General features: G+C 44.2%; 1 protein-coding gene across 1 annotated transcript; it reads right to left on the bottom strand.

Moving 5' to 3' along the window:
* Nucleotides 1-7979: 7979 nt before the first annotated feature.
* On the bottom strand, nt 7980-25853 carry CRIP1 (cysteine rich protein 1). Its single transcript, XM_083165963.1, has 5 exons — nt 25703-25853; nt 13979-14073; nt 11400-11457; nt 10589-10632; nt 7980-8256 (listed from the first exon to the last, which is right to left on the bottom strand). The coding sequence occupies exons 1-4, from the start codon at nt 25740-25742 to the stop codon at nt 10592-10594; spliced, it is 234 nt and encodes a 77-aa protein (XP_083022089.1). The 5' UTR covers nt 25743-25853; the 3' UTR covers nt 7980-8256; nt 10589-10591.
* Nucleotides 25854-26588: the final 735 nt, after the last annotated feature.

Here is a 26588-nt window from a genome sequence, read left to right on the forward strand (position 1 = left end):
TTTCTAGTAGAAAAGAGGGTGTGTGACAGTTCCTTATATTGGCCCTTGACATACTTGTACATGTTGAGCATGTCCCCCCTTAAACGTCTCTTTTCTAATGTAAATAGTCCCAAATTGCTTAATCTCTCCCCTTAGCTTAAATTCTCCATTCCCCTAATAAGCTTTGTTGCTCGCCTTTGGACTTTTTCTAATTCTATGATGTCCTTTTTATAGTGTGGGGCCCAGAACTGTACTCCGTACTCTAGGTGAGGTCTCACCAATGCTTTATATAGTGGCATAATTACCCTTGAGTCCCTAGTTTCCATTCCCCTCTTAATACATGCCAGAATTTTGTTGGCCTTTTTTGTAGCTACATTACAATGGGCACTACATCCTAGTTTGCAGTCTATTTGGACTCCTAGATCCTTTTCAAGTATGGAATTACCCAGTTCCTCTCTGCTAAGGTTGTAACTTGCACACTGGTTGTGTCTCCCAAGGTGCATAACCTTACATTTATCTACATTGAACCTCATCTTCCATTTTTTTGCCCACTCATCTAGAATTGCAAGATCATTTTGAAGCATGGTGACATCTTCTGATGATTTGATGACTTTGCTAAGTTTTGTATCGTCCGCAAAGATGGATACATTGCTGAGTAACCCTATCCCAATATCGTTAATAAAAATGTTAAACAAAATGGGCCCCAAAACCGAACCCTGGGGCACTCCACTTAGTACCGGTATCATATCTGATACGGCACCATTCACAACCACTCTTTGTTCTCTATTACATAGCCAATTCCCTACCCATCTGCAGATATTTTCACCCAACCCTAGGTTGTTACCAGGATTTTTCCCAGGTCTGACCTGAGTTGCTTCTAGTTTGGAAGACATGACCCAGATCATGCATAAAAGGAGTTGACATTATCTTTAATCGCCCGCTGTTAAACAAAAGACCCAGGTCACTGGAAGACCTGGGTCCGATGTGTACGGTGACAACCTGGGAATAACCTAGGTCCACCCGCTGGTGTGAAAGAAGTAAGAAAAACCTGGCCACGCAGAGCCGCTGACCATGCCCTCAGCCCCTCTGTCTCCGGGTATGCGTCTATTCCTCGATCTGCAGCGCTGGACCGGGGGGTCCCCCACTTGGTGCCCCCCCACGCGGGACACTGCCGGCACTGGGCAGGAGGCGGGACCCTCCCAGAAAAAAATGGGACGGTCCTGTGAAAATCGGGACAGTTGGAAGGTATGATATATTTGCAGATCAATATGTAAATCCCAAAACATTGAAGGGTCCTTTACATCTTAGCAAATGTGAGTAGGTTTGAGGCTGGAACTGATATGGGCTGGAAGTGGTCAGCAATGACATCAGAGACCCACCCCAAAAATGTCTGGGCACGCCTGCATTTTTTCCAACACACCCAGAAACGCTGGCTTTTTGTGAATCAAAATGTGACTACTGTTATTGGAAGTGCAATACAGCTGATGCGCGCGCACATTCTAGCGACCCATGCTGAGTTTCTGCCATTGCTGTTGCTAAATGGCACAACATGAAACCACAGAAGGAGCAGAGAGGGGAAATAATGTATCCCCAGACTAACAGAGATTTTCCCATGACATTAGATCAGCCTGGAATGTATCTGGCACAGGAAGATCTCGTACATTACTGACAAATGACTTAGAATTTTGCTCTCATTTTCTTTCAAAAGTACAGCTGGAATTATGGCTATAGCGCAAATGTCAATCTCGGCAATTAAGTAATGAAGCTAGTTTACAGCACTCGCCCATCTAAAAGAAATGTCTGGAATTTCAGCTGACGGGTTATTTCTATTGATTTTCCAACCCTAACCACATGGGTGATTTTAATCAAAATATAATCCTAAATCAGTAGCAATTTTGCAGAGTAAAACATCCTGACGAATTTAGCATCATCTCTAATTTCTATCTCCCCCTATCTCTCTCTCTCTCTCTCTCTCTCTCTCTCTCTCTCTCTCTCTCTCTCTCTCTCTCTCTCTTTCTCTCAATGTATTGATGTGATCCACAGAAACAATTTTTTTTTAATTATTAACCAATAGAGAAACAGAGATACAAAAGGGCCACAAAAGACTAGCACAGACCATTGTTTTTGTGTGTACAGTATATGTATATATATATATATATATATATATATATATATATATATACACAGGTGGCTAATGGAAGGTGAAGGAAATTGTGAAGGGTAGGGGAGGGTAGGGCAACACAAAACAGATCGGAAGGGTAAACATACGGAGAAGGGGGGGGGGGGGGGGAAGCAGCAGCTTATAGGTTGGATAAAATAAATAGAAATCATCAGTCACCACCCATAGGTCCAAGCAGAAAGTTAATATTCGGGAAGGGGAGGTACTTGTGTATTATCACGGCGCCCCCGATTTCCATCGCAGGGCATTGTACAACCAAAATCGTGTTGCATCGCATGCCATATGATCGCATGCGATGCGATGAGACGCGATTATACCCGATTTTTAATTGTACAGGCACCCAGACGCCTGATTCCTATGTTAAATGCCCCCCCCCCCCCAGACCCGATTTTACATTGTACACCCACCCTGATGGGTAATGACTATGTTCAAATGCCCCCCCCCATTGTTAACGCCACCCCACTATCAACGGCAACCCGAAGCGTGGCGAGCGCGTCCTCCGACCTTTTTATACCCCCACTATCCACATCAGCGTGGAGTTGATTTTATATAGTGTGGCGAGCGCAGCGAGCCACCGAGCCCAAAGCGTGGCAAGCGCAGAGTGCCCCGCGAGTGGACGCATAATACTTCTGAAGTAATCCGCGTCCCCTCGCGGGGCTCGCAGCGATCGCCACGCTTCGGGCTTGGTGGCTCGCTATGCTCACCACTCTATATACAATCAACTCCACGCCGACGTGGATAGTGGGGGTATGAAAAGGTCGGAGGACTCAAACCGCCGCCCCTCGCGGGATCGCTGCGCGCGCCACGCTTCGGGTTGGCGTTGATAGTGGGGTGGCGTTAACAATGGGGGGGCATTTAACATTGTCATTACCCATCAGGGTGGGAATACAATTAAATATCGGGTCTGGGTGGGCATTTAACATTGAAATCGCGTCGCATCGTATGCCATTATAATGGCATGCAACGCGATATTAAAATTGTACACTCATCCCGGGAAAAGCCTCAAATTGGGTCCATCGCATGCCATCGCATACCTTTATTAGTGGTATGCGACGCGACGGGCGCCATGGTAATACACAAGTACCGAAGGGGACAAGGGTCAACACTCAGCAAGTAACCAAGGTGCGCATAACTGGGTGAAACCATGTTCCCAATCATGGAGATAAAAAGTTATTTCCTCCATTGCCGCAACATAAGTGCAGAGAGACGAGGAGGAAAACTCTGCTTCCAATTTAAAGTACTCAAAGTTTGTGCTGTCGCAAAATGTACGCAGACAATTATTGTTAGAATTTACTGGCCATACACAAGGTGATTGACAGGAAGAAGTATTTGAGGGGTCGTAACCGAACGTTTTCTGTCAGCATCAGGGAAAACTAAGGCGTGCCCAGTCGTTTGATGGAAAATCATGTGATGTCAGCTCCGCCTCTGATCAGCCGGATTCTATCACAGCCGCTGAGTAAGTCCTGGGCTGCACACACAGGGGAATCATTACATGGTGAGCGGCTGTTATCTGGGAGTGTCAGGTAATACGCAGGTGTGGCCAGGTGTGTGAGGGGAAGTCATGTGACGTCAGCTCCGCCCCCGATCAGCCTGATTCTATCACAGCCGCTGAGTAAGTCCTGGGCTACACACAGACTGCACACACTGGGGAATCATTACATGGTGAGCGGCTGTTATCTGGGAGTGTCAGGTAATACGCAGGCGTGGCCAGGAGTGTGAGGGGAAGTCATGTGATGTCAGCTCCGCCCCCGATCAGCCTGATCCTATCACAGCCGCTGAGTAAGTCCTGGGCTACACACAGACTGCACACACTGGGGAATCATTACATGGTGAGCGGCTGTTATCTGGGAGTGTCAGGTAATACGCAGGCATGGCCAGGAGTGTGAGGGGAAGTCATGTGATGTCAGCTCCGCCCCCGATCAGCCTGATTCTATCACAGCCGCTGAGTAAGTCCTGGGCTACACACACACTGGGGAATCATTACATGGTGAGCGGCTGTTATCTGGGAGTGTCAGGTAATACGCAGGCGTGGCCAGGTGTGTGAGGGGAAGTCATGTGATGTCAGCTCCGCCCCCGATCAGCCTGATTCTATCACAGCCGCTGAGTAAGTCCTGGGCTACACACACACTGGGGAATCATTACATGGTGAGCGGCTGTTATCTGGGAGTGTCAGGTAATACGCAGGCGTGGCCAGGTGTGTGAGGGGAAGTCATGTGATGTCAGCTCCGCCCCCGATCAGCCTGATTCTATCACAGCCGCTGAGTAAGTCCTGGGCTACGCACACACTGCACACACTGGGGAATCATTACATGGTGAGCGGCTGTTATCTGGGAGTGTCAGGTAATACGCAGGCGTGGCCAGGAGTGTGAGGGGAAGTCATGTGATGTCAGCTCCGCCCCCGATCAGCCTGATCCTATCACAGCTGCCGAGTAGGTCCTGGGATACCGACAGACTGAAATATCGTTCCATAGTCAGCTGCTTGCAGATGGATTTGCAGCTAATCGTTGATCCACCTAATTGTCGCAGGCTCGCAGGGGCGGGATATCACTCTGGCGGGGTGGCGTATACCTGATTGTAGGGCTCCAAACATAAGCAGCCCATCGATCTGGTCTGAATTAGGCCCATTTTCATTATGACATTGGGAAGATTTGTGTCAACCTTTTCTTGTGTCAACCGTTTCCATGGCAAACTTTTTCTTCTGACGATGTTTCGTCAATGTTGACGTAGTGCATGTTGATCCTTCTTCATGTATCGACCTTTTCACCATCGACCAATAGTGGTGGACATATGCATTGTCTACCTAGACAATGTCGACCTAATAATCCATACCCCTTAAACCTTACCCCTTGTACTAAACCTAACACACCCCTCATAGAGCCTAATCCTAACCAGCAGAGCCGGTTTTAGGCATAGGCAAACTAGACAAATGCCTAGGGCTTTTAGAATACATATGAGCCAGCAGCAGTGGGGGCGCCAGGGATCAGGGGAGATTGGGTTCTAATAATGGACAAAACCATGTGCACTGCAGGGGGGCAGATGTAACATGTGCAGAGAGAATTAGATTTGGGTGAGTTATTTTGTTTCTGTGCAGGCAAAAAATACTGACTGCATGATTTTACACTTCAATATAGATCTCACTTTGAAGAAAAACCCCACCCAAATCTAATTCTCTCTGTACAAGTTACATCTGCCCCACCCGCAGTGCACATGGTTTTGTCCATCTAAGAAGGATTTTGTCAGAAAGAATGGACTAGAATAACCCCAAATTTTTGGTATACATGTAAGCATCATTACGGTGTGGCATTATGTGTATAAGGACATTACTAATGTGTGGCATAATGTGTAAGGGGAATTAATGTGTGGCATTATATGTAATAGGGAATTACTAATGTCTGGTATAATGTGTAAGAGGAATTACTGTTTGTAAATTATGTGTAATAGGCATTACTGATGTGTGGTATAATGTGTAAGGGGAATTAATACTGTGTGCCATTATGTGAATAAATGTCTCTATTACTGTGTAGCATAACATGTCTAAACTAAAGGGCACTACTGTGTGGTGCAGGGTGAATAAAGTGCAATGTAATTTGTATAAGGAGCAATGCAGTGTGGTGTAATGTGAATAAGAAGCAATGGGTCGGGCGGTTCTAGCAACAGTGCTAGGGGGCACCAACCAAAATCTTGCCTAGGGCATTAAGGGGTAGATTTATTAAGCTCGGTGAAGTGATAAACTGTCTGGTTTTTATCAACGGCCAATCAGCTCCTACCTGTGAAGTTACAGGCTTGGTTTGAAAAATGATAGGTAGGAGCAGATTGGCCGGTGATAAAAACCAGACAGTTTATCACTTCACCGAGCTTAATAAATCTACCCCTAAATTAGCTAGGGCCTGCTCTGCTAACCAGCCTCCCTCCACAGTGCCCTGCAGGCTAACCCCAATCATTACCCTGCAACCTAACCTTAAATCATCCACCTATGCAGCCTAACCCTAACCATTCCCCTGCAGCCTAACCCTAACCATTCCCCTGCAGCCTAACCCTAACCATTCCCCTGCAGCCTAACCTTAACATCACCCACCTATCCTGATGCTGTTTGCATCTCTACAAACAGAAATCACTTCTTTATACATGTTTATGTATCATAGAGTGTTATAATAAAGTTGCATGGTGTATTAAGACTATCAGACCATAGATTATTTTGTCACCTCATTGTGTGGAAAAGAGAATTGATACTTGTGATATTTCTGTGTCAGCATCACAGCCCAGGGCAGCCCAGGGAGGGACATCTATGTGAAATCATAGGACCCTGGTGCCACTGAGTCTAATGCTGAGTTCTGTTCAAACTTTTCGACAAGGACCTGTTCAGTTTAGGGTGTCAGGATCATATGTGGACATGGGTTCAGGGGAAGTTCTCAGTGCCTGGTACCATCAAATTGTACATTGTTTCTCTATTAGGGGGTCCGATCCAAGCTCTGAAATGGCTGTGCGGACTGGTCTCTCCCCGTGGTAACTAGGATGCTGTGTCCAGGTGACTAACTAGATATTCTTAGGCCCCATGGCAAAAGTTTGTAAGGGCCCCCATGTTACTTGGACAGTAAAGATGGGCCCCATTCAGTTTAGCAGCTGCACCTCTTGCACCTATGGTAGTTACGTTATTGGCTGTGTCACAATCTGCCATCCAATCATTGCCCATGAATAAACAGGAGAACTCCCCTGGTTCCTGGCATAAAAATACTTGTAGACGCAGTAGCGCACGCAGGGGGGGTTTCTGAGTACCCAGAAACCCCCCCAGGAGTCTAAGGACCCTAGGCTGAAAGCTGAGGGTCCCCTCTTTCAATGGGTACAAGAATTTTAAAAATCGGCCCCTGGGAACTGGAGATATCTGACTTCAAAGCAGTGGTCCCCATCCAAGCCTGTTAATTGCTCTTCCCAGTCAGATATTTCAGATTCTGTCTCACTTAGAGTTTTTCTGAGGGTATATTCCAAAAGCTGGGACTCTCCCCCTTTGATGGACACTAGAAGCTTGTCTCTACTGTTCTCAGAACCAAGAGATATCAGCCTTCCAGCAGCTGGTTACTGCTCCAGCTCCACACACCTGGTATGTAGTTGTATATACTGGTTGGCAGATTGCTCTGCCTCCTGAACTCTCATCCCCTAGTCCCCAATACCATTTGGTAGGTGGGATTCTCTAGTTTTTAATTCCATTAAAATCTAAGAAATCTATTTCCGGGAACTGGAGATATCTGCAGTCAAGCAAGCTGTCCTCCCACCAGAAAATTATGAATAGTTAGCCCACTCCACTATACACCCCTCCTCTGTGTATTAAACATCCTCTACCACCCTGGAAGTTATGTATCAGGGCCCCTTCATTCAGCCCAATGCCCCCTTATCCCACCTCATCTCCCACCATCTGTGCAGTAAAGGTGTAATTAGTGGAAATTACTGATCCAGACCCTACATGCTGAGGAGTTGATATAATACCCCCTACCACCCGGGGGGACATCAAAGCTTCCCCCACCCCTAACGCTGGAGGATCAGTGGGGGCCTCAATACATTGCTATGCCCAGGGGTCTACACTGCTGTTGACGCCCCTGTATGTGTGTATGTATATATATATATATATATATATATATATATTTTATTATTATTTATATACATTTGGTCTATCTATAATACTTTAACTGACCCGGTATATACTGGGTCACCTAAGTGTCCATCTCCGTGCTTTGCTCCGCCCCTCTAGAAACCCCCTTCTGAAAATCCTGAGTTTGCCACTGGCTAGACCATACTGTATATATATTTCATATTAAGAAAAATAAATCTGTCAGATTTTTTACAAGTTTTTATCTTTATTCAGTAATAATAATCATATACACCTGCATAGTGTTTTGACTTTATATATAAAAAATATAAGCAATTATTATTACAAGTCATTGTTTGTAGGTTTAGCAATATTCAGGATGTCCAACTTTACTGCTGCTGTAACTACTGACACAGTTAGAAAATATTCTGGGCAAAGCACTAGATCACGCATAAGTGTACATGAGTAGTGGCGTATCATCAATCAGACAAAGTCATCTGTATACTGTGACCCATCAGCCCTAAGGGAGAGAAAATGGTATATATCAATACAACAATGTCAGCAGAATAATGAATGCAATGAATGTCCTCTCTCCCCCTTATTTATATAATGTTTCCTACAGGGGGAGTGGCCACGAGCCCTCCATTTTGCCGTGGCCCACCTGACTTGTCGGCACCCCAGCAGAACCCAAGGTGATGGGAATTCCCCCACACTGATGGCCGTCGACTATTCAAATATCGAATGATTTTTTACTTGTTCGGTGGCATGTGAGGGGATGTGAGATACCCCTTTTAGACATACTACCTGGGAATTACCTGCCATTTTGACTGCTGGGTCATTTTCCCGGGTGCAGCCTGCACCATTTCACAACTACAGCAGCAGATTACTGGGTGAAGCAGTTCTTCTACCTGGTAATTTGCTGAAAAACCCGGGTTTTTCTTATGTCTGAAAGGGTCAACCTGGGTCGTACATCCCAGGTCCTTAAGCCAGGAAAAAGAAGGGTTGGAGACCCGGGTTTTAACACCCAGGTTGACCCTTTCAGACATACCAAAATCCCGGGTTGATGCGCATTCATGTGCAAAAACCTGGGATTTTGGAGTATGTCTCAAAGGGTATAAGCGTAAACATCCCCTCGGATGCAAACACGGGGATTGGAGCAGCATGGTGGGGGGGGGGGACGGACAGCTGTTTGGTCGGGGCGCGGTTAACTGATCGCTAGGCAGCAAACATGCGCAGTCTACCGAATCAGGCCCTTTTTGTGGAAAAGCAAACTTTAGCCCTGACTGATTAGCACTGACTGAAAGAAGGAGATGTCTGTTATGGGAGTGTTGGACTTTGATATGACCTTTATACATCTGCAAGGCGTGACTCTGGAGAATTCTCTGACTCACAGTACCATGCTTTTACGTTGTTTGTGAGGGCGTCTCCTAAAGGAAGAGGGCAAACGTGCTCACTAAGATTGCTAGTGCAGATTGCTAGTGCAAGGCAAGACATTTCGATGTTGTGACTTAAAATATAACCTTGAGCAAACAAAGCAGCAGTTATTTGTAAGGAACAGGGAACGGAGTAATTTGGGGGGGGGGGGGGGGGTATTTAATTAGCTGCGATAACCTGTTTTTGCCAAAATGATGCTTTTTTCGCAATTATCGATAAATTGCATGCGCTATTCTCTCTAAGGTTTATTCACCTACAGTACTCTGAGCAAGTGAAAAGTTGGGGAAATCCTTGTTTTCCAGTAACAATATCGGCAATTGGTTTCGAACCCCTTGGCCACCCCCTTAAAAACCAATTAGGCACTTTGAAGTTTGCAATTGTTATTTAGCCAATAATGAGATGTTTTGCAAGGTTTTTGAAAGTGCCTATAATTTACCCAAATTTATACTTTATACTGATCCATTATTATAGTGTTCCAAATTTTATGAGAGCATTTATTTTACACAAAAAAACTTTTTATTGTTTTTTTTTTTTGTGTGTGTTTTTTTTTTTAGAATGCAGACTGTGAAGGACACATTTAAAGTCCCCCAAATCATTTTTAATATAACCTCTAATATACTTTTATACAGTTATCCAATGATTTTTGTTTTGCCTTTGATTTTTTCTATTTTGGCCTCAACTTTTCCCTGGTTAACACAACATAGGTCACCTGGTTTCACAATTTTCTAATAGGATAGGTTGAAAAACGGGATTGCGCATAGGTGATAGGTACAATAACTTTACCTGCGATAGCAGATTGTGTTATTACAGCTAATTGGATACCCCCCATAGTTTGTGACTTTTGTTGGTACTAATTTATAGCTATTGGTTTTCCATTCTATTTAGTTTTAAATATAATTTCAATGTTTAGCCAGAACAAAATGATTCGCTATGCAGTGTTTTTATCCTGGACATTCTCTACAGGTACACGTAATTGTTTTTCCATGCATTCTACATTAGACTCATATCCAAAGAACAAAATGGCTACCTCAAGCGTACACCATTTGTAACCAGTTGCACTTTTGTGACTTTTGTTGGTACTAATTTATAGCTATTGGTTTTCCATTCTATTTAGTTTTAAATATAATTTCAATGTTTAGCCAGAACAAAATGATTCGCTATGCAGTGTTTTTATCCTGGACATTCTCTACAGGTACACGTAATTGTTTTTCCATGCATTCTACATTAGACTCATATCCAAAGAACAAAATGGCTACCTCAAGCGTACACCATTTGTAACCAGTTGCACATTAAGAATACAACTAAATACTTTGTATAGCGTATAATTGTCCCTTTTCTCCTCATATATACATATAAATCCACTGATAAATGGCCAAATGTAATTGCACATACATTATTGGGTGTAACAGCGTACTTACTTGTTATTTGAAAGTGTGACTTTCTGTTCCACCGCGACCAAACCCTGGAAAGAGAAGGATATACCAGCACACTTAGTACTGCATGCTTAGAAAATAGTTCTGAAAATCTGTAAAGCGCACCAAAATATAGCTGCAGAAGTATCCAAGTTTGGAGAGAGATAAAGTGGACATAACTGTCATGTTACAGGTTGTGGGCGGGATGCATTAAACGTCATCAGAAAATGTTTTTTGGTTGTTGTTTTTTAACCGCATTCCTCCTTTAGTGCATCCCGTCCTGTGTCTGCAAAATATCAGGAGCTGAATGGTTAGTACTTTACCTCTCTCTCGGAGGCCGATTCAGACCCGTACACTATGGGCCAAATTCAGCCGCATCCCTGGTGTTCGGGGGTTTGTACACGCAGAAACCCCTGGAGCGAATGGCTTCCACGCGTTCCACACTCGCAAGGCCGTTTGCTCCAGGAGGAGCGGGGGAGTGCAGGTGTTGAAGACTGTTCGGGGCAGGCGGCTGACATCACATGACATCATCCCCCACCCCGAATTCGGAGGACAGCGTGTAAATGAAAGTCCAGGCTGACTTTTCATGACAAATGGCAGAAAAATGATTTAATGGGAAATGATTTTTTTGGCCGTGCGACTGCATGCGAGGGGATGTGTTACCATACACATCCCCTCGCATGCTAGCGAGGGGAATCATGCAGTGGGGCGTTCAGCTGGGCGGCGTTTACCTATTCGCTGGGCTACGATTACTGCAACCTAGTGAGTAAGGCTGTAAGCTTGGATAAATCTCCCTCATAGACACCGGCAGTCTTACCTTTTGGTCCAAAGAGCGCTGCATAACATGGCTGGTTGCAGTAGGGCTTTCCATCATGCTGTAAAGGAAACAAAAATGTAAATAAATAAGGGGTGTATAAAATTATATATATATCTAATCAAAACGAGATATTAGAGGGCGCAATGTAAACTCAGTTATGAAGTGATCACAATTCAAAGCTGCCACAAAGTTTATATAATGTACATTTATTTAAAATTGCAGCTTTTCATAGTTGTCAGTTGGTTACAGATTCCATACAATACAGTCATTCTCAAAAACCCAACGCGTTTCGTCTTTAAGACTTCCTCAGGGTCAAATCACGAAGAATTTGTACAGTGATCTTATAGGACATCTGTTATCATTTTATATTACGCCTGTTCATTAAGAACATGCGTAATATAAAATCTTTAATATCCTGACGGAGGGTCTAGTAGACCAATAAATGTATTGGGGTGGAAAAATTCCTTTTTTCAAAAGGACCAACTTTTTCTTCCAGGGATAATCTCCAATCTGAATCATCCACCAACTGAATGTGTAGTCTGCTGTCTCTTGTGAAGGATATTGGCCCCAGTCTGACGGAGTTACTCTCTGCCAAGGCTCACCAGCGTGGACGTTCTGGCGAGCGCCGGCAATGGAAGAGAGTGGATCCAACTGAACGTGTGGCACTCTGTCCTCGTATAAACATATACAGTCAGACGGCTGTTACCATTAGCGTTTCCGTTTATCAGTCTTCAGCTTCAGACCTCATTTTCCAGTCAAATCTATATATATTGTTTGAATAATCTGCATGACGTGTGCCAGCCGAAGCCATCAAACATGACAACATGACACTGACACCTTTAACGCAACAGCACTTTTTTTTTTTTAAAGCACAAGTTAAATGAATCAGCTGTCCACAGGCCTGCCAAAGGGCCAAAATCTTTCTCAAATGGGCAAAACCATGCTGCACTGCAGGTGGGGCAGATGAAACATGCGCAGAGAGAGTTAGATTTGGGTGGGGTGTGTTCAAACTGAAAATTGCTGTGTAAGGATAAAGCAGCCAGTATTCACCCTGCACAGAAATAAAATAATTCACCCAAATCTAACTCTCTCTGCACATGCAGGGCAGCCGAGAGGAATGCCGGGCCCCGGTAAAATTTTGGGGGCGTGGCCTAAGTGTGTGTGTGTTGTGGGAACCTCCCACACTTACGCCACGCCCGAAATGTTTAGAATAGGGTGAAAGAAAACTCTAAAAACTGTAATCTCAGAAGCAGCACACACCTACAGCATGTGCTGTGCTGACAGCAGGCTCAGCTTGACCTCTCACGCTGTCAGTGAGATGCTCATGCTGAGCCTGCTGTCAGCACAGCACATGCTGTAAAAGTGTGTGCTACTGTTGCTACCCGGGAGGGATGGAGGGGGAAGGGAGGGGTCAGACCAGGGCCCCTGCAGGGCCCCTTCAGCAAGCGTGGGCCCGGGTAATTAGTACCCGCTCCCCCCCTCTCTCGGCTCCCCTGTGCACATGTTACATCTGCCCACCTGCAGTGCAGCATGGTGTTACCCAATTTAGAAAGATTTCTGCCCCACCTGCAAGAATCAGGAGCAGGGCCTTCTCTGCTTCCTCTGTCATACCTGTACCTTGTACGTATGTGTGTGTCCCGTTTTCATGGTGATCTGTATTTTCTATGATTTGCCAGAAATGACAGAGCCCTGTTACTGGTAATCTTACTGCTTCCATCATCATTCATAACACTTGGCCAAGGGGACTGAGACAGCCCGGTAATTAGGAAGGTATGGTACAGTATGTTCCCGCTGTGGACAGGTGGCATGGGCTCCTGCTTTGTTGTATGGGACATACTGGCATTGCAATAGAAGCTATCTCCGCTCCTCTAACTCCTGAGTTTATATATTGGCTCCAGCTTGCAATGTGTGGATAAGTAATGTGGGTGTTCGCCAACACAGAACCATCGCAGAGATTGACAGTAGCACATAGTGACGTGGGGCTCGGATCATCTCTATACACATTTCTATGTGGCACAAAGTTCATGCATTCAACTTGTATCCTATAGTTCTAATATTGGCAGTGCTCCGAATATGTCGCTGTGCCATTTTATAATGAAATAAAAATAGTTATATGTCATTTGTAAGGGGTTGTGTGTCATATGATGACACCCAGCGTGCTGTTGGTCAGAATCCCGGCAACGGAATTCCAAAATTCTAAATCCAGATGGATTTAAAGAAGTGTTGTAACCCTAAGATTAACCCTAACCCCTACCACAGCCTAATCCTAAACGACCCCTTCCACAATTTAACCCTAACCCATCCCGCAGCCTAACCCTAACCCACCCATCCCTCAGCCTAACCTTAACAAACCTGTTCTGCAGCCCAACTCTAGCCCACCCGTCCCGCAGCCTAACCCTAACCCTCCCCTTCCAAAACCTAACTCTGAACCTTCCACTAGTGTCTACCCATAGATGTAACCCTAACCTGGGAAGCTGGTCTTACACAAGTCAACATGTTGGGAGGTATGTAAGGGGGGAGTTGTCCTATGGGATACTATATTTAATTTACAATCCTTATATTAATATTGTATACTGTACCTCAGCATGGCTGCCGGGGGTTAGCGTCTTGTTGCATTTCTCACATCTTAGGCATGGTCTGTGCCAGTCTTTATTTAGAGAAGTCACCTTCTCAGCTGTAACCAAGCAGAATAAGAAGTTCAGTATTAAAGGAAAAAATAAATATATATATATATATATATATATATATATATATATATATATATATATATATATATATATATATATACAGAAGCAGGCAGGATATGCCGATAGCTGGCAATCACAAGTCCACATGGAGGGGACAATGACATCACTGAGAACATGGTGGTGCAAAGCTTCCCAGAGGGGAACCCCTCCACTTGAAACAGCAGTGTGTGGTGGCCCTTAATGTATGGGGGTCCTGGGATGGCTGCCCCTCCCTTAATCCGACCCTGGCTGCAATGTGTGTCAGGGGGACTGTTCACTTTGATTGGCAGGATGGCTAATGTTGCTGAAGTTTCCATAGAAACAAACTAACATCCAAGGTCCTGCTCCACCAAGTTACCTACCCACTAGTAAAGTAGAAGTATATAATCTGAGTGCACAGTCTAGAACACAGGTTCTCAAAGTCGGTCCTCAGGACCCCACACAGTGCATGTTTCCAGGTCTCCTCACAGAATCAAGTGAAATAATTAGCTCCACCTGTGGATCTTTTAAAATGTGTCAGTCAGTAATGAGTGCACCTGTCGGGTGACCTGGAAACCGAGGACTGTGTGGTTCCTGAGGACCGAGTTTAGGAACCACCGGTCTAGAATCTGATTCCTAAAGGAGGGCGTAAGCCCTCAGACAGTAGGGCGTACCGAGGGCTTCCCCTGTTTACCTATTGGCCAGTCCAGCCCTGCGCTCCATTATACATACACCTGTGACATCAGTGCACTTGTTTCTTTGTTTTGTCACCACTGAAGTAGAAGTTTTGTATTTATGTATCATGAATAAAAAGATAAGAGATAAAGCCAATACTGTGTGTGTGATTTGGCCACCGAACCTTCTTGACTCAAGGTGGTGCCAGTCAAGGAAACACTGAAATGCAAACATCAGTGACGGAACAGAGTTATTGCAGGTTCCCTACAGTAAGTATTACTGCCCTTATTCACACAGACACTTCCATCACAAACACTGCAGTGTGCCAAAGACGCAGACAGAGATTTGTGTTAGGCAAAGAAGCGGCTGACAGTCCGCTGCCAAAGGTATGGAAATGATTCTTAAAAGTACAAAAAAAAAACACAACTGCTGTGACACACTGTAACACAAACAGTGTAACCCATTTGTTGTGCTTGCCATATCTGCTTGGTTGCGCAAACAACATGCAGACACTTTCAGCTGTAGTCAAAGAGTGATGTTCTTAGGCAAATAGTGAGGATACTAGCCTTACTGACAGGTTACATAGGAAGGACAAGGAAGGAAGCCTTACTGACAGGTTACATAGGAAGGACAAGGGAGGAAGCCTTACTGACAGGTTACATAGGAAGGACAAGGGAGGGAGCCTTACTGACAGGTTACATAGATAGGACAAGGGAGGAAGCCTTACTGATAGGTTACATAAGAAGGACAAGGGAGGAAGCCTTACTGACAGGTTACATAGGAAGGACAAGGGAGGAAGCCTTACTGACAGGTTACATAGGAAGGACAAGGGAGGAAGCCTTACTGACAGGTTACATAGGAAGGACAAGGGAAGAAGCCTTACTGACAGGTTACATAGATAGGACAAGGGAGGAAGCCTTACTGACAGGTTACATAGGAAGGACAAGGGAGGAAGCCTTACTGACAGGTTACATAGGAAGGACAAGGGAGGAAGCCTTACCGAAAGGTTACATAGGAAGGACAAGGGAGGAAGCCTTACTGACAGGTTACATAGGAAGGACAAGGGAGGAAGCCTTACTGACAGGTTACATAGGAAGGACAAGGGAGGAAACCTTACTGACAGGTTACATAGGAAGGACAAGGGAGGAAGCCTTACCGACAGGTTACATAGATAGGACAAGGGAGGAAGCCTTACTGACAGGTTACATAGGAAGGACAAGGGAGGAACCCTTACTGACAGGTTACATAGGAAGGACAAGGGAGGAAGCCTTACTGACAGGTTACATAGGAAGGACAAGGGAGGAAGCCTTACTGACAGGTTACATAGAAAGGACAAGGGAGGAAGCCTTACTGACAGGTTACATAGGAAGGACAAGGGAGGAAGCCTTACTGACAGGTTACATAGGAAGGACAAGGGAGGAAACCTTACTGACAGGTTACATAGGAAGGACAAGGGAGGAAGCCTTACCGACAGGTTACATAGATAGGACAAGGGAGGAAGCCTTACTGACAGGTTACATAGGAAGGACAAGGGAGGAAACCTTACTGACAGGTTACATAGGAAGAACAAGGGAGGAAGCCTTACCGACAGGTTACATAGGAAGAACAAGGGAGGAAGCCTTACCGACAGGTTACATAGATAGGACAAGGGAGGAAGCCTTACTGACAGGTTACATAGGAAGGACAAGGGAGGAAGCCTTACTGACAGGTTACATAGGAAGGACAAGGGAGGAAGCCTTACTGACAGGTTACATAGGAAGGACAAGGAAGGAAGCCTTACTGACAGGTTACATAGGAAGGACAAGGGAAGAAGCCTTACTGACAGGTTACATAGATAGGACAAGGGAGGAAGCCTTACTGACAGGTTACATAGATAGGACAAGGGAGGAAGCCTTACCGACAGGTTACATAGGAAGGACAAGGGAGGAAGCCTTACTGACAGGTTACATAGGAAGGACAAGGGAGGAAGCCTTACCGACAGGTTACATAGGAAGGACAAGGGAGGAAGCCTTACCGACAGGTTACATAGGAAGGACAAGGGAGGAAGCCTTACTGACAGGTTACATAGGAAGGACAAGGGAGGAAGCCTTACTGACAGGTTACATAGGAAGGAAAAGGGAGGAAACCTTACTGACAGGTTACATAGGAAGGACAAGGGAGGAAGCCTTACTGACAGGTTACATAAGAAGGACAAGGGAGGAAGCCTTACTGACAGGTTACATAGGAAGGACAAGGGAGGAAGCCTTACTGACAGGTTACATAGGAAGGACAAGGGAGGAAGCCTTACTGACAGGTTACATAGATAGGACAAGGGAGGAAGCCTTACTGACATGTTACATAGATAGGACAAGGGAGGAAGCCTTACTGACAGGTTACATAGGAAGGACAAGGGAGGAAGCCTTACTGACAGGTTACATAGGAAGGACGAGGGAAGAAACCTTACTGACAGGTTACATAGGAAGGACAAGGGAGGAAGCCTTACTGACAGGTTACATAGATAGGACAAGGGAGGAAGCCTTACTGACAGGTTTCACAGGAAGGGCGAAGGGAGGAAGCCTTACTGACAGGTTTCATAGGAAGGGCGAGGGAGGAAGCCTTACTGACAGGTTACATAAGAATACATGCCAACTGTTTCTTATTTTGAATATATTCAAATGTGTACCTTGGACACTGACCTGTGATACAATGTTATATTACTACAGATAATCTCATCAGTGTGGCTGATAACCTATCTGCAGTTGTAAAGATTTCTATAGTAAATAGACCTTCTGTAGGCGCTGATAGGACCCACAACGGTGATATTGCAGGGTATAAACACACGCAATAACTACAGCATAGTAACTTTTATTAACATCAATGTCCAATGAATATAATTACGAGGCTGGATTGAAAGGTAATGCCTCCATGGCTAGAAGTGTTTTTGTACATGATAACTCAGGTTATCCTCTATGTAATACACTATTCATTTTTCACTAGTCCCCATCCCTTTCCACGCATGTCTGCCAACGCTTGTGTGCCAATGGGCAAACCCAATCGGAGAAGAAATCTGGTGGTTACTGTTGACAACGGTAGCTTTCGCCTTGTGGTCACAGTTGAAGTGTTGACCCTAAGGTGCTCCTTCATCTTTGTGGACTCTGGAGCTGGCACTGAGGGGACGCATGGTCTTTGCAGATTCCAATGAGACTGGTCCTCCACAAGGAATGCCCAGCAGATGCCCAGCAGTTCACAATAAACTGGTGTCCCCACCCCCCTCCTTTTAGGGGTCAAAACTGGCATTGCGGTAATGACAATAAATAAGAAACCCCTGAAAACAAGCATGAAAACCCTGGCTACAAACATGTAACTGTGGGCAATGAGCATAAAAAAAACCCTAGCAACAACCATGCAACCCCTGGCAATGGTCATAAAATCCCTGGCAACGAGCATGTAACTACTGTCAATCAGCATGAAACCTCTGGCAAAGGGTATTTAGGTAACAAGATAAAAATAAAATGTATGAGGGGGGAAGGGGCACCAGAATTTTTTGGGGCAAGGGGGTGCAACATTTCTAGTAACGCCACTAACTAAAAGTATGGTCAGAAACTATTTTATTAATGGGGAATGTGATGAAGGAATACTTGTGGCCGCGTGTTCTCTAAGACGGTAGTCCTGTAACATGTTATAATTCAGATGGCATAAAATCAGACAGGACTAACGCTAAAATATAAACACAAAGCCTTAGTTTACATCACATTACTACTCGCCGTTTTTCCATTCACTAGACCTTGGCGGGTAACTGCGCTATATTATCATTCGTTACAGGCGTAATAGCTGTTCTTAATTATTTATACGGTACTTTATCATAACAGCCAAGTCTTGAAAAACACATTGGTAGAACATCTATATCTTACCCAAGGGTAAAGCAATGTATAATTTAATATGTCTGACCTGTAATTTTAGCTATAAATAGTTCTGTGTTAACCATGGCAATATGTTATTTTCTCAGGAGCGTGAATAAAAGGGAAAGTCATTTCCATTGCCTTCCATGGCAGAGCTCATTCGGTGATATATATTTCTTCCAATGAAAAGGTCCAAATTAAACAATCTATATTTAAAGCAAACTAATGAGAAAGATATTTTACTGCCCCACACCCTGGAGGACTTTCTAGAGGATGACTGCCAAAGCGCAATTTCTATACTGGAAGGTCTCGGCACCCGGATTAGTGAAGGCCTTTGATTTTGGCTATCAATCAGGTTTATGTGGACCTCTGTCATGCTCCTAAATATCCCCAGATTACAAACAGAACACCCTATAGCAGGGCTGGGCAACACCGGCCCTCCAGATGTTAATGAACTACACATCCCAGGATGCTTTGCATTAGTTTTGCTATGTGGCCATGCTGAAACTGATGCAAGGCATCCTGGGATTTGTAGTTCATTACCATGTGGAGGGCCGGTGTTGCCCAGCCCTGCCCTATAGCCAGCTCTGGCCCACACATCCCAACTGTCAGTTTAGGCCAGGGGTTCCCAATCTTTTTTGAATCACGGCACCCTAGAGTATCAGAATTTTTTTACGCCACCCCTAGGCCCCCCAAAAAGGTAGAAAAATATATAAAAATAATTAGATTGTGTTTATATGTGATCCTGATGTTCAGTTATGTGGTAAAGGGCAGGATTTGCTTCTGTTTGTACACATAGTTTATGATTGGCAGCCACCAGCACTGGTTTTGTCCATAAATAATTAACCATAAATAATTTGAATTGATCCAGCACCACCAACCCGTGGCACCCCTGCAAGTGTCCCGAGGCACCCCAGGGAGCCGCGGCACACAGTTTGGGAACCACTGGTTTAGGCGGTTCTGTCCCGCCATCCCGAATATCAGTACTTTGTCTAGATTGGATAGAGTATTTCCCACTGTTTGAAATTCATTCAGAGCTGGACATCCAGTTCTAGGGCATTTAAAGGGGCATCTTGATGAAGATAACAACAGGTTGGAACAATTAGGATATTAGATATTAGAAACACTGTCGCAACATTAAAGGGCATATTTACTAATTATTGGGTTACAGACCCTATAATTATAATATCTGTTGCTGATATTCGCAGCAATAAGAAATTATACATTGCATGAATATACTATTCTTCACCTTCAAGGGTAGGTCCTCCAGAAGGAGTTGGGGTTCTACGAATCCACTGTCTACTGACCACACATGTGCAGCAGTTGTTACCTGCCAGGGAGGGTTCCAGAGGAGCGGTCTAAAGGTAAGTTTTGTGGAATGAGGCCCCTAGCCTACAACGGATAATGGGACTAGATCAGCACCAACATCTGTGCATGTGCAGTCGGTGATGTGCAAGCGGCACGTAATATCGCATCTTTGCTGGGCAGCCCCCCCCCCGCAGCCTATCGCTGGGGGTTGTAATTACGCAAAATTTTGAAAAAATTACAACTCATCCTGAATCAGGCCCAATGCCACCTGAAGATGGTAGATATGGAGATGTCTGCTGTGGTCCCTCCTTCATACATTTGGGAGATCTTTTTTAGGTTTGAAATGACTGGTGGACAACTGAAGAGAACAAAAATCTTTTGAGTACTTTTTTTTACAGCTGCGGCTACTGTAATTATACTGTAATTATAGGATGGTTAATTAATTATTGGAAAACACCAGTACAAAATACAATAAAAAACAAGAGATGTCCATGGGTCCCATTCTCATCATCATCATCATCATCATCAGCATCACTAATAATTTATATGATTCCAAAAATCTCTGCATTGCCGTACAGTCAAAGCTGCAAATTGCACATACAAACTGAAAGTCCAAATGTGGTTGGTGAAGATGAAGGACCAATGGTAGATAAGACTGCATGTGGGAAAGAAACAGTCTAAATTGTGAAAGCAAAGGTCCAAAGTGTCTAGGTCAACCCAATATGGTCAACATGCATTAGGTCAACAGAGTAAAAAGTTTGACATGGTCAAAAGATCGACAGATAAAAGATACACACCTCAGAATGCACTGATTTTATGATGCCATCTTTCCTGGGTACACCTACTAAGCACACTTTCCACCAGTTAGCCATATTCAATAGCTGTGGGAACTCTGGCAATGAAAGCCTAAACCCTAACACTCATCTCCCGTAAACCAAACCCTAACCATCCCACACAAATGACTGAATGTATGTCGAACATATGGGGTTGACCTAATGACTGACAGTGTAGATCTTCTATAACATGTCCATATCAGGTTGCCTAGGAAAGTCTATAGCAAAGAGGTGGGTTTTGAGAGAACGTTTTAAGGATTGAAGGCTGAGGAAGAGTTTGGTCAGGCCCAGAGCAGCACAAGAGAAATATTGGTGGTGTGAGAGGGAGAGGTGGTTACCAGAGATGAGGGTATATGTAGGTCAGAGCCAGGACAATGAGTATAAGAAGGAGTCGATTTTGCGAGGTTGAGAGATGGATGAAGGGGAGACGGTGACGAGGCTAAGAAGACAACTGAGCGGCTTGGACTGAATTGTGGAGGAAATGATGAGACAGTGTATGAATTTGCAGAGTGGTGTAGTGGGTGTAGATTGGCAAGAGCGTTAAATCCATCTTGCCACAGGGGTGTGTCAGGACCACCCACTTTGATTGGTAGGAAGGCAAAACTTAATGTCACTTCCATAGAAACAAACCAAGCACCCAAGTTTATCCATGATCCTTGCTCAGTCATCAAGAGGATGTTGTGGGACCCACCCGGGATTTCTCCAACACATCTCTATGGGCCAGTCTGACCCTGACCGTATTAGTTCATTGAGAAGATGTATAAAATAAGAAAAGGAGATGATAAAATAACAGAGCCTTAATGAAACCTTAGAGCTATAGCAGGGGATCCCAACCATAGTCCTCAAGGCACAACAAAAGTACAGGTTTTAAGGACAGCACTGCTTAAACACAGGTGGTTTAATTAGTCCCTCAGTTATTTTGATTTATTTATCTGTGCTCAAGCATGGATATTACTTAAACCTGGACTAACAGGAGCAAATTTACTAAGATGGGAGTTCTATTGAAGATGGGATGTTGCTCATGGTAACCAATCAGATTATCTCTATGATCTTCTAGAGTAAATAAATAAGAAGTGAAATCTGATTAGTTCCTATGGGGAACATCCCATCTTCAATAGAATTCCCATTGAAGTGAGCCTTGGAGACCGAGGTTGGGAAGCAGTTGGGATGAGGATCTGGAGTGTACTGTAGGATGTTTCACTTGTAGAGACACTAAAGGAGCATTCAGAAATCAGGGAGTTGGTGAAACCAGTAGGAAACTGCTGCCAAGACCAAGGGAGGGAAGGTTGTGGAGTGGATGAGGGTTGTCAACTGTAGTAAAAGGGACAGAAAGGCCAAGAGGAGGAGTATGGAGGGAAGGGACTCAAGAAGCTACCGCACAAAAAGTGTTTTCTCGGGTCAGTGCAGGAAAAACATTCTAGTTGCGTGTTAGTCCTTTCAAGAGGAGACTAATTAAACAAACCAAGATCATTGAAACTTTAGTATAATAACAAAAAATGCTATTTAAAAAAAAAAAGTGATCAATACAAATAAACAAATCCACATGTGCAATTACTGCCATATCATTCCTGTTATAACAGAACATAATCTAATATGTCTACCAGAACTCGTAGGTTAAATCCATGCATTGACTCGTACTTTGATCTTGTAGGCAGATTAAAGTTCACTTTGGCCACATACTAGGCAGAGTCAAACCTAGGATTTTCATCACCCAGGGCAAGGCAGTAATTTGGCTCCACTCCTTTTCAACCACGCCTGCATGCACATATGGGTTTCACATCCAGCAACCGGGACATGCGACCCCCTAGCCTCCGAGGCGGTTACAGCCTCACCCTATGGTTCGGACCATTATGGCTTTTACCCAACCTACTATCTTCCTGCCTGTCTACCCAATGACAGCTTGTGACTGCAGACACCCTCCCATATGGGACACCCCATCATCTCCAAGCACCAGCATTGCACCCGTATGCAGTGTGAACCGTGCGGACCCAGGATTATTCCGGTTTGGTGCTGCAGTAGGAACGAGGTAAGTCCCTGGTCCTTCCTGGCTTGGAACCACGTTCCAAAGCCCAGGTCACACCCGGGACTTTGGTAGATAAGTGGCGATACGTTCTTTAAAACTGAGCCAATTGTCAGATATTAGTTCAAATATTGCAGCGTCATTTGGCAGCAAAAAATTACAGCAGGGTCGGTATAGTGGTTAGCATCAACTGAATGGAGGTCATGGGTTCGATTCCCACCACGGTCCTAACTGTGCGGCATTTGTATATTCTCCCCGGGCCTGCGTGGGTTTCCTCCGGGTACTCCGCTTTCCTCCCACAATTCAAAAAATATACTGGTAGGTTAATTGGCACCGTACAAATTAATTATAAAATGAATGTGCATGTACATGTGGTAGGGAATATAGATTGTAAGCTCCACTGGGGCAGGAAGAAAACACACTAAAAAGCAGGGACTGATATTAATGTTTTAATATTTTCTGTAAAGCTCTACAGAATATGTGTGCGCTATATAAATAACTATTAATATATAAATAATATAAATCTATCATGGAGACTGCACATTAAGCAAGGAAAACTTATCAGTCATAAAGTGGATTAGTTGACATTTATAAGACAATAAAACTACACCCCCAACTAATGGCAGAAACTCTTCTTGATCTCTGACCGGTTACTTCTGTGTTGTACAAGAATGCAGACAGATCGTACAGGGTGCGGTTTGTAAACTTGCCTTGAACTTGTAGAAACCACTTTGAAAGGGTTTGTGAGCAGCGATCTGTACCGCTGGGAACTAATGCCCAGAAGCGACAAGAAAACGCCTTTTTTAGAGTTATATTTTTAATTGAAACTAGAAAACAAATACCATATTTGCTCTGCATGCTCGGTATGAATGAAAACATCCTACACATATTTTACATAATCACCCTACTACAAGTCAACACCTGCAATGAAGTCATTCGGGTAGAAATGATGTAGTAATTATTGTATTGCATTAGGAATTACGGGGGAAATTTACTAAAGGAAATTTGTAAAAAATAGGTGTATTTGTATCCAGAAATACACTTATTTTTTACATTTACTATCCCGAAAATACGACAATTCATATTCGTATTGATAGCACATCAATACGACTACGAATTGCCGTATTTTCGGGATAGCAAATGTCAAAAATAAGTGTATTTCTGGATACAAATACACCTATTTTTTTACAAATTTCCTTTAGTAAATTTCCCCCTACATGTCTACATAATCTCAGAGCAAACAGATCCAAAATGTTTGATGTAGCAACAGCGGTGTGTAACTTCATCCCAGTTGCCCTGAGGCAAGAAAAATATTGGTGGGGCAGGTCAACATGCGTTTTTCACGTTTTTTGTCGTCTATGTTGGCATATGTTGACACGGACACCGTATTACTGTACCGCCGCCCCTCGCTTGGCTCACTGCGCTCGACTCGCAATTATATTCTCACTCTATGAGAATGGAGTTGGTCTACACCCCAAAGAAAATTTGAAAAATGCATGTCGACTTTGTGGGTGTCAACCATGCCCATGTCGACAAGCTTGTGACGATCGCTTTCGACCATTAGTGGTTGACCTAGTGACTGTCCTAGACATTGTCCACCCAGGGGCCACATACCGAATCTGTTTAGTTGCTATGGGAGAATTCACCTGTTTTTATTTTTAGAAGCTTTAGTAAATTTACCCCAATGGGGTTTATTTACAAAGATGGGAGTTCTATTGTAGATGGGCAACCAAGCAGATTCTATATATATTATCATCTAGAACATGGGTCTTCAACCTGTGGCCCTCCAGATGTTATGAAACTACAAATCCCAGCATGCCTTGCCACAGTTTTGCTATAAGGGAGTGTTAAAACTGTGGCAAGGCATGCTGGGATTTGTAGTTTCACAACATCTGGAGGGCCACAGTTTGAAGACCCATGATCTAGAAGGTGCTAAATAAATAGGAGATACAGGGTCAGATGTACTAAAAGTACCAAAAGTGATAAAATGGAGAGTGATAAACAGCCGGCCAATCAGCTCCCACCTGACATGTCACAGGCTGTGTTCGAAAAATGTCGGGCAGGAGCTGATTGGCTGGCTGTTTATCACTTTTCAAGCTTAGTGCATCTTCCCCATAATCTGATTGGTTGCCCACAGCAACATAAAATTCCATTAGAACTTTAATTTTAGGAAATAAACCCCTATGTGTCCCGGATTATGGAAAGATGTGCTGTGGATTACCCCTTCGAGTGCCAACATTGCTGTGAGAGATCCTCAAAATATCTGCTAAAAAAATGCCAGCGGCGCTCACAGCGACTGTTCCCTTTTTCGGGTGCAGTATTTACCTAAGCTTCAATGAATTGAACTCGGCCGTATCTGTATGTATTCATACTGAGAGAACAGTCGCTGGAAGCGGCGCTGGCATATTTAGCAGATAAATCGTTGTCAATTACACATTGTTTACTATAACCATAGTTATTAGGTCCACTCCATATTACGTGGCATTACAGCATTATTAATTAATGTAACCAATTCAATTTTGAAGCCCAATCTGGTTAGACTAATACACCCCCCTCCCGAAAAATTGTAACTAGATTTTGAAGGTTTTCCAATACGGGTGTCATCTCCAAATACCTGATAACGATGCCAACTAAAACTGTAGCAAGCACTTCAATTGTGATTGTGGTACTATATAAGAGACAATGACAGGAAAGGATGCAGAACAGCTGGGAGCTGAACAACCCATCACTTATCCAAACAGTTTCTACAGTAGCACAGAAGCTGCTGTTATTTCAGGAAAGGTCACCACCAGTGCATAAGAGGGTAGCCTACACTGCATGTCCTCAGGTGGGAGAGGAAGGAAGAGTCCTTAGAAAGGTTCACAGCTCTCTCTGGCTCACTTACCAAAATAGACCTCCTTGCTGCACTTGGGACACTTCGGCATGGTGGTGCTGGAGACGAATGACTGTACAGCAGCTCAGCAGCCCAAGTACTCATCAGCTCTGGGAGGGACAGGCATGGTAGGGGAAGGAAATTTGCACACGGCTTGCACACAGAACAATACTGTTATATGTCACTCAGTGCAGTATCTGGGGATTAACCCTTTGCAGGCTGCACCATAGGGTGCGGAAGATTTTCATTCTCAGTTTCAAAGTGGATTTTGTTTTGTCTGAACCTCGGTTTGCGTCATACAATTAGACTTTGTAATCTAATTCTTTGCAAATCCATATTTTAAATATTCTATAAAGTTAACATCGATCTAATTTATCTATCTCATTCATATTATACCCCGTTCTCACTGCTGCAAAAACCCGGGTATTTGTCAGGGCAAGCAGTAATTTCCCGTGTCGCGTCTCTGTGAGAAAGGGTCTTTGTGAAATTCCCGGGTGTTATGCCTGGTTTTTCCTGGGTAATACACGGGTGTGTGGCAGTGTGAACAGCACAGACATGGGTTTTTCACACATCATGCCAAAAAACAAGCTCATTGGGGGATGTAACCATGTGATATGTGACAGCCAGCAAATAAAAGCTGTTTTTTAAACAGCCAATCACAGCAATTTGTACAAATTTCCCAACACCCAATCAAATTCCATACACTTGTTGGAAGGCAGACCATGGAAAGCAGTGTGAAAGGGGCAGGCACGAGAAATTCCCGGGTCTGAGGTGCAGTATGAAGCTGAGAAGCTGTTGAGCTGAGAAGCTCTGTGCCCCGCCAAAAATTCGGCAAGAAAAACCCGGGATTTTGCAGGGGCGGCAATGAGAACGCAGCATAATTTATTTATTCATGAGA

This window comes from Crinia signifera, chromosome 12 (genome assembly GCF_055691185.1).
Source record: "Crinia signifera chromosome 12, ASM5569118v1, whole genome shotgun sequence".
In the NCBI taxonomy this organism is placed as follows: Eukaryota; Metazoa; Chordata; class Amphibia; order Anura; family Myobatrachidae; genus Crinia; species Crinia signifera.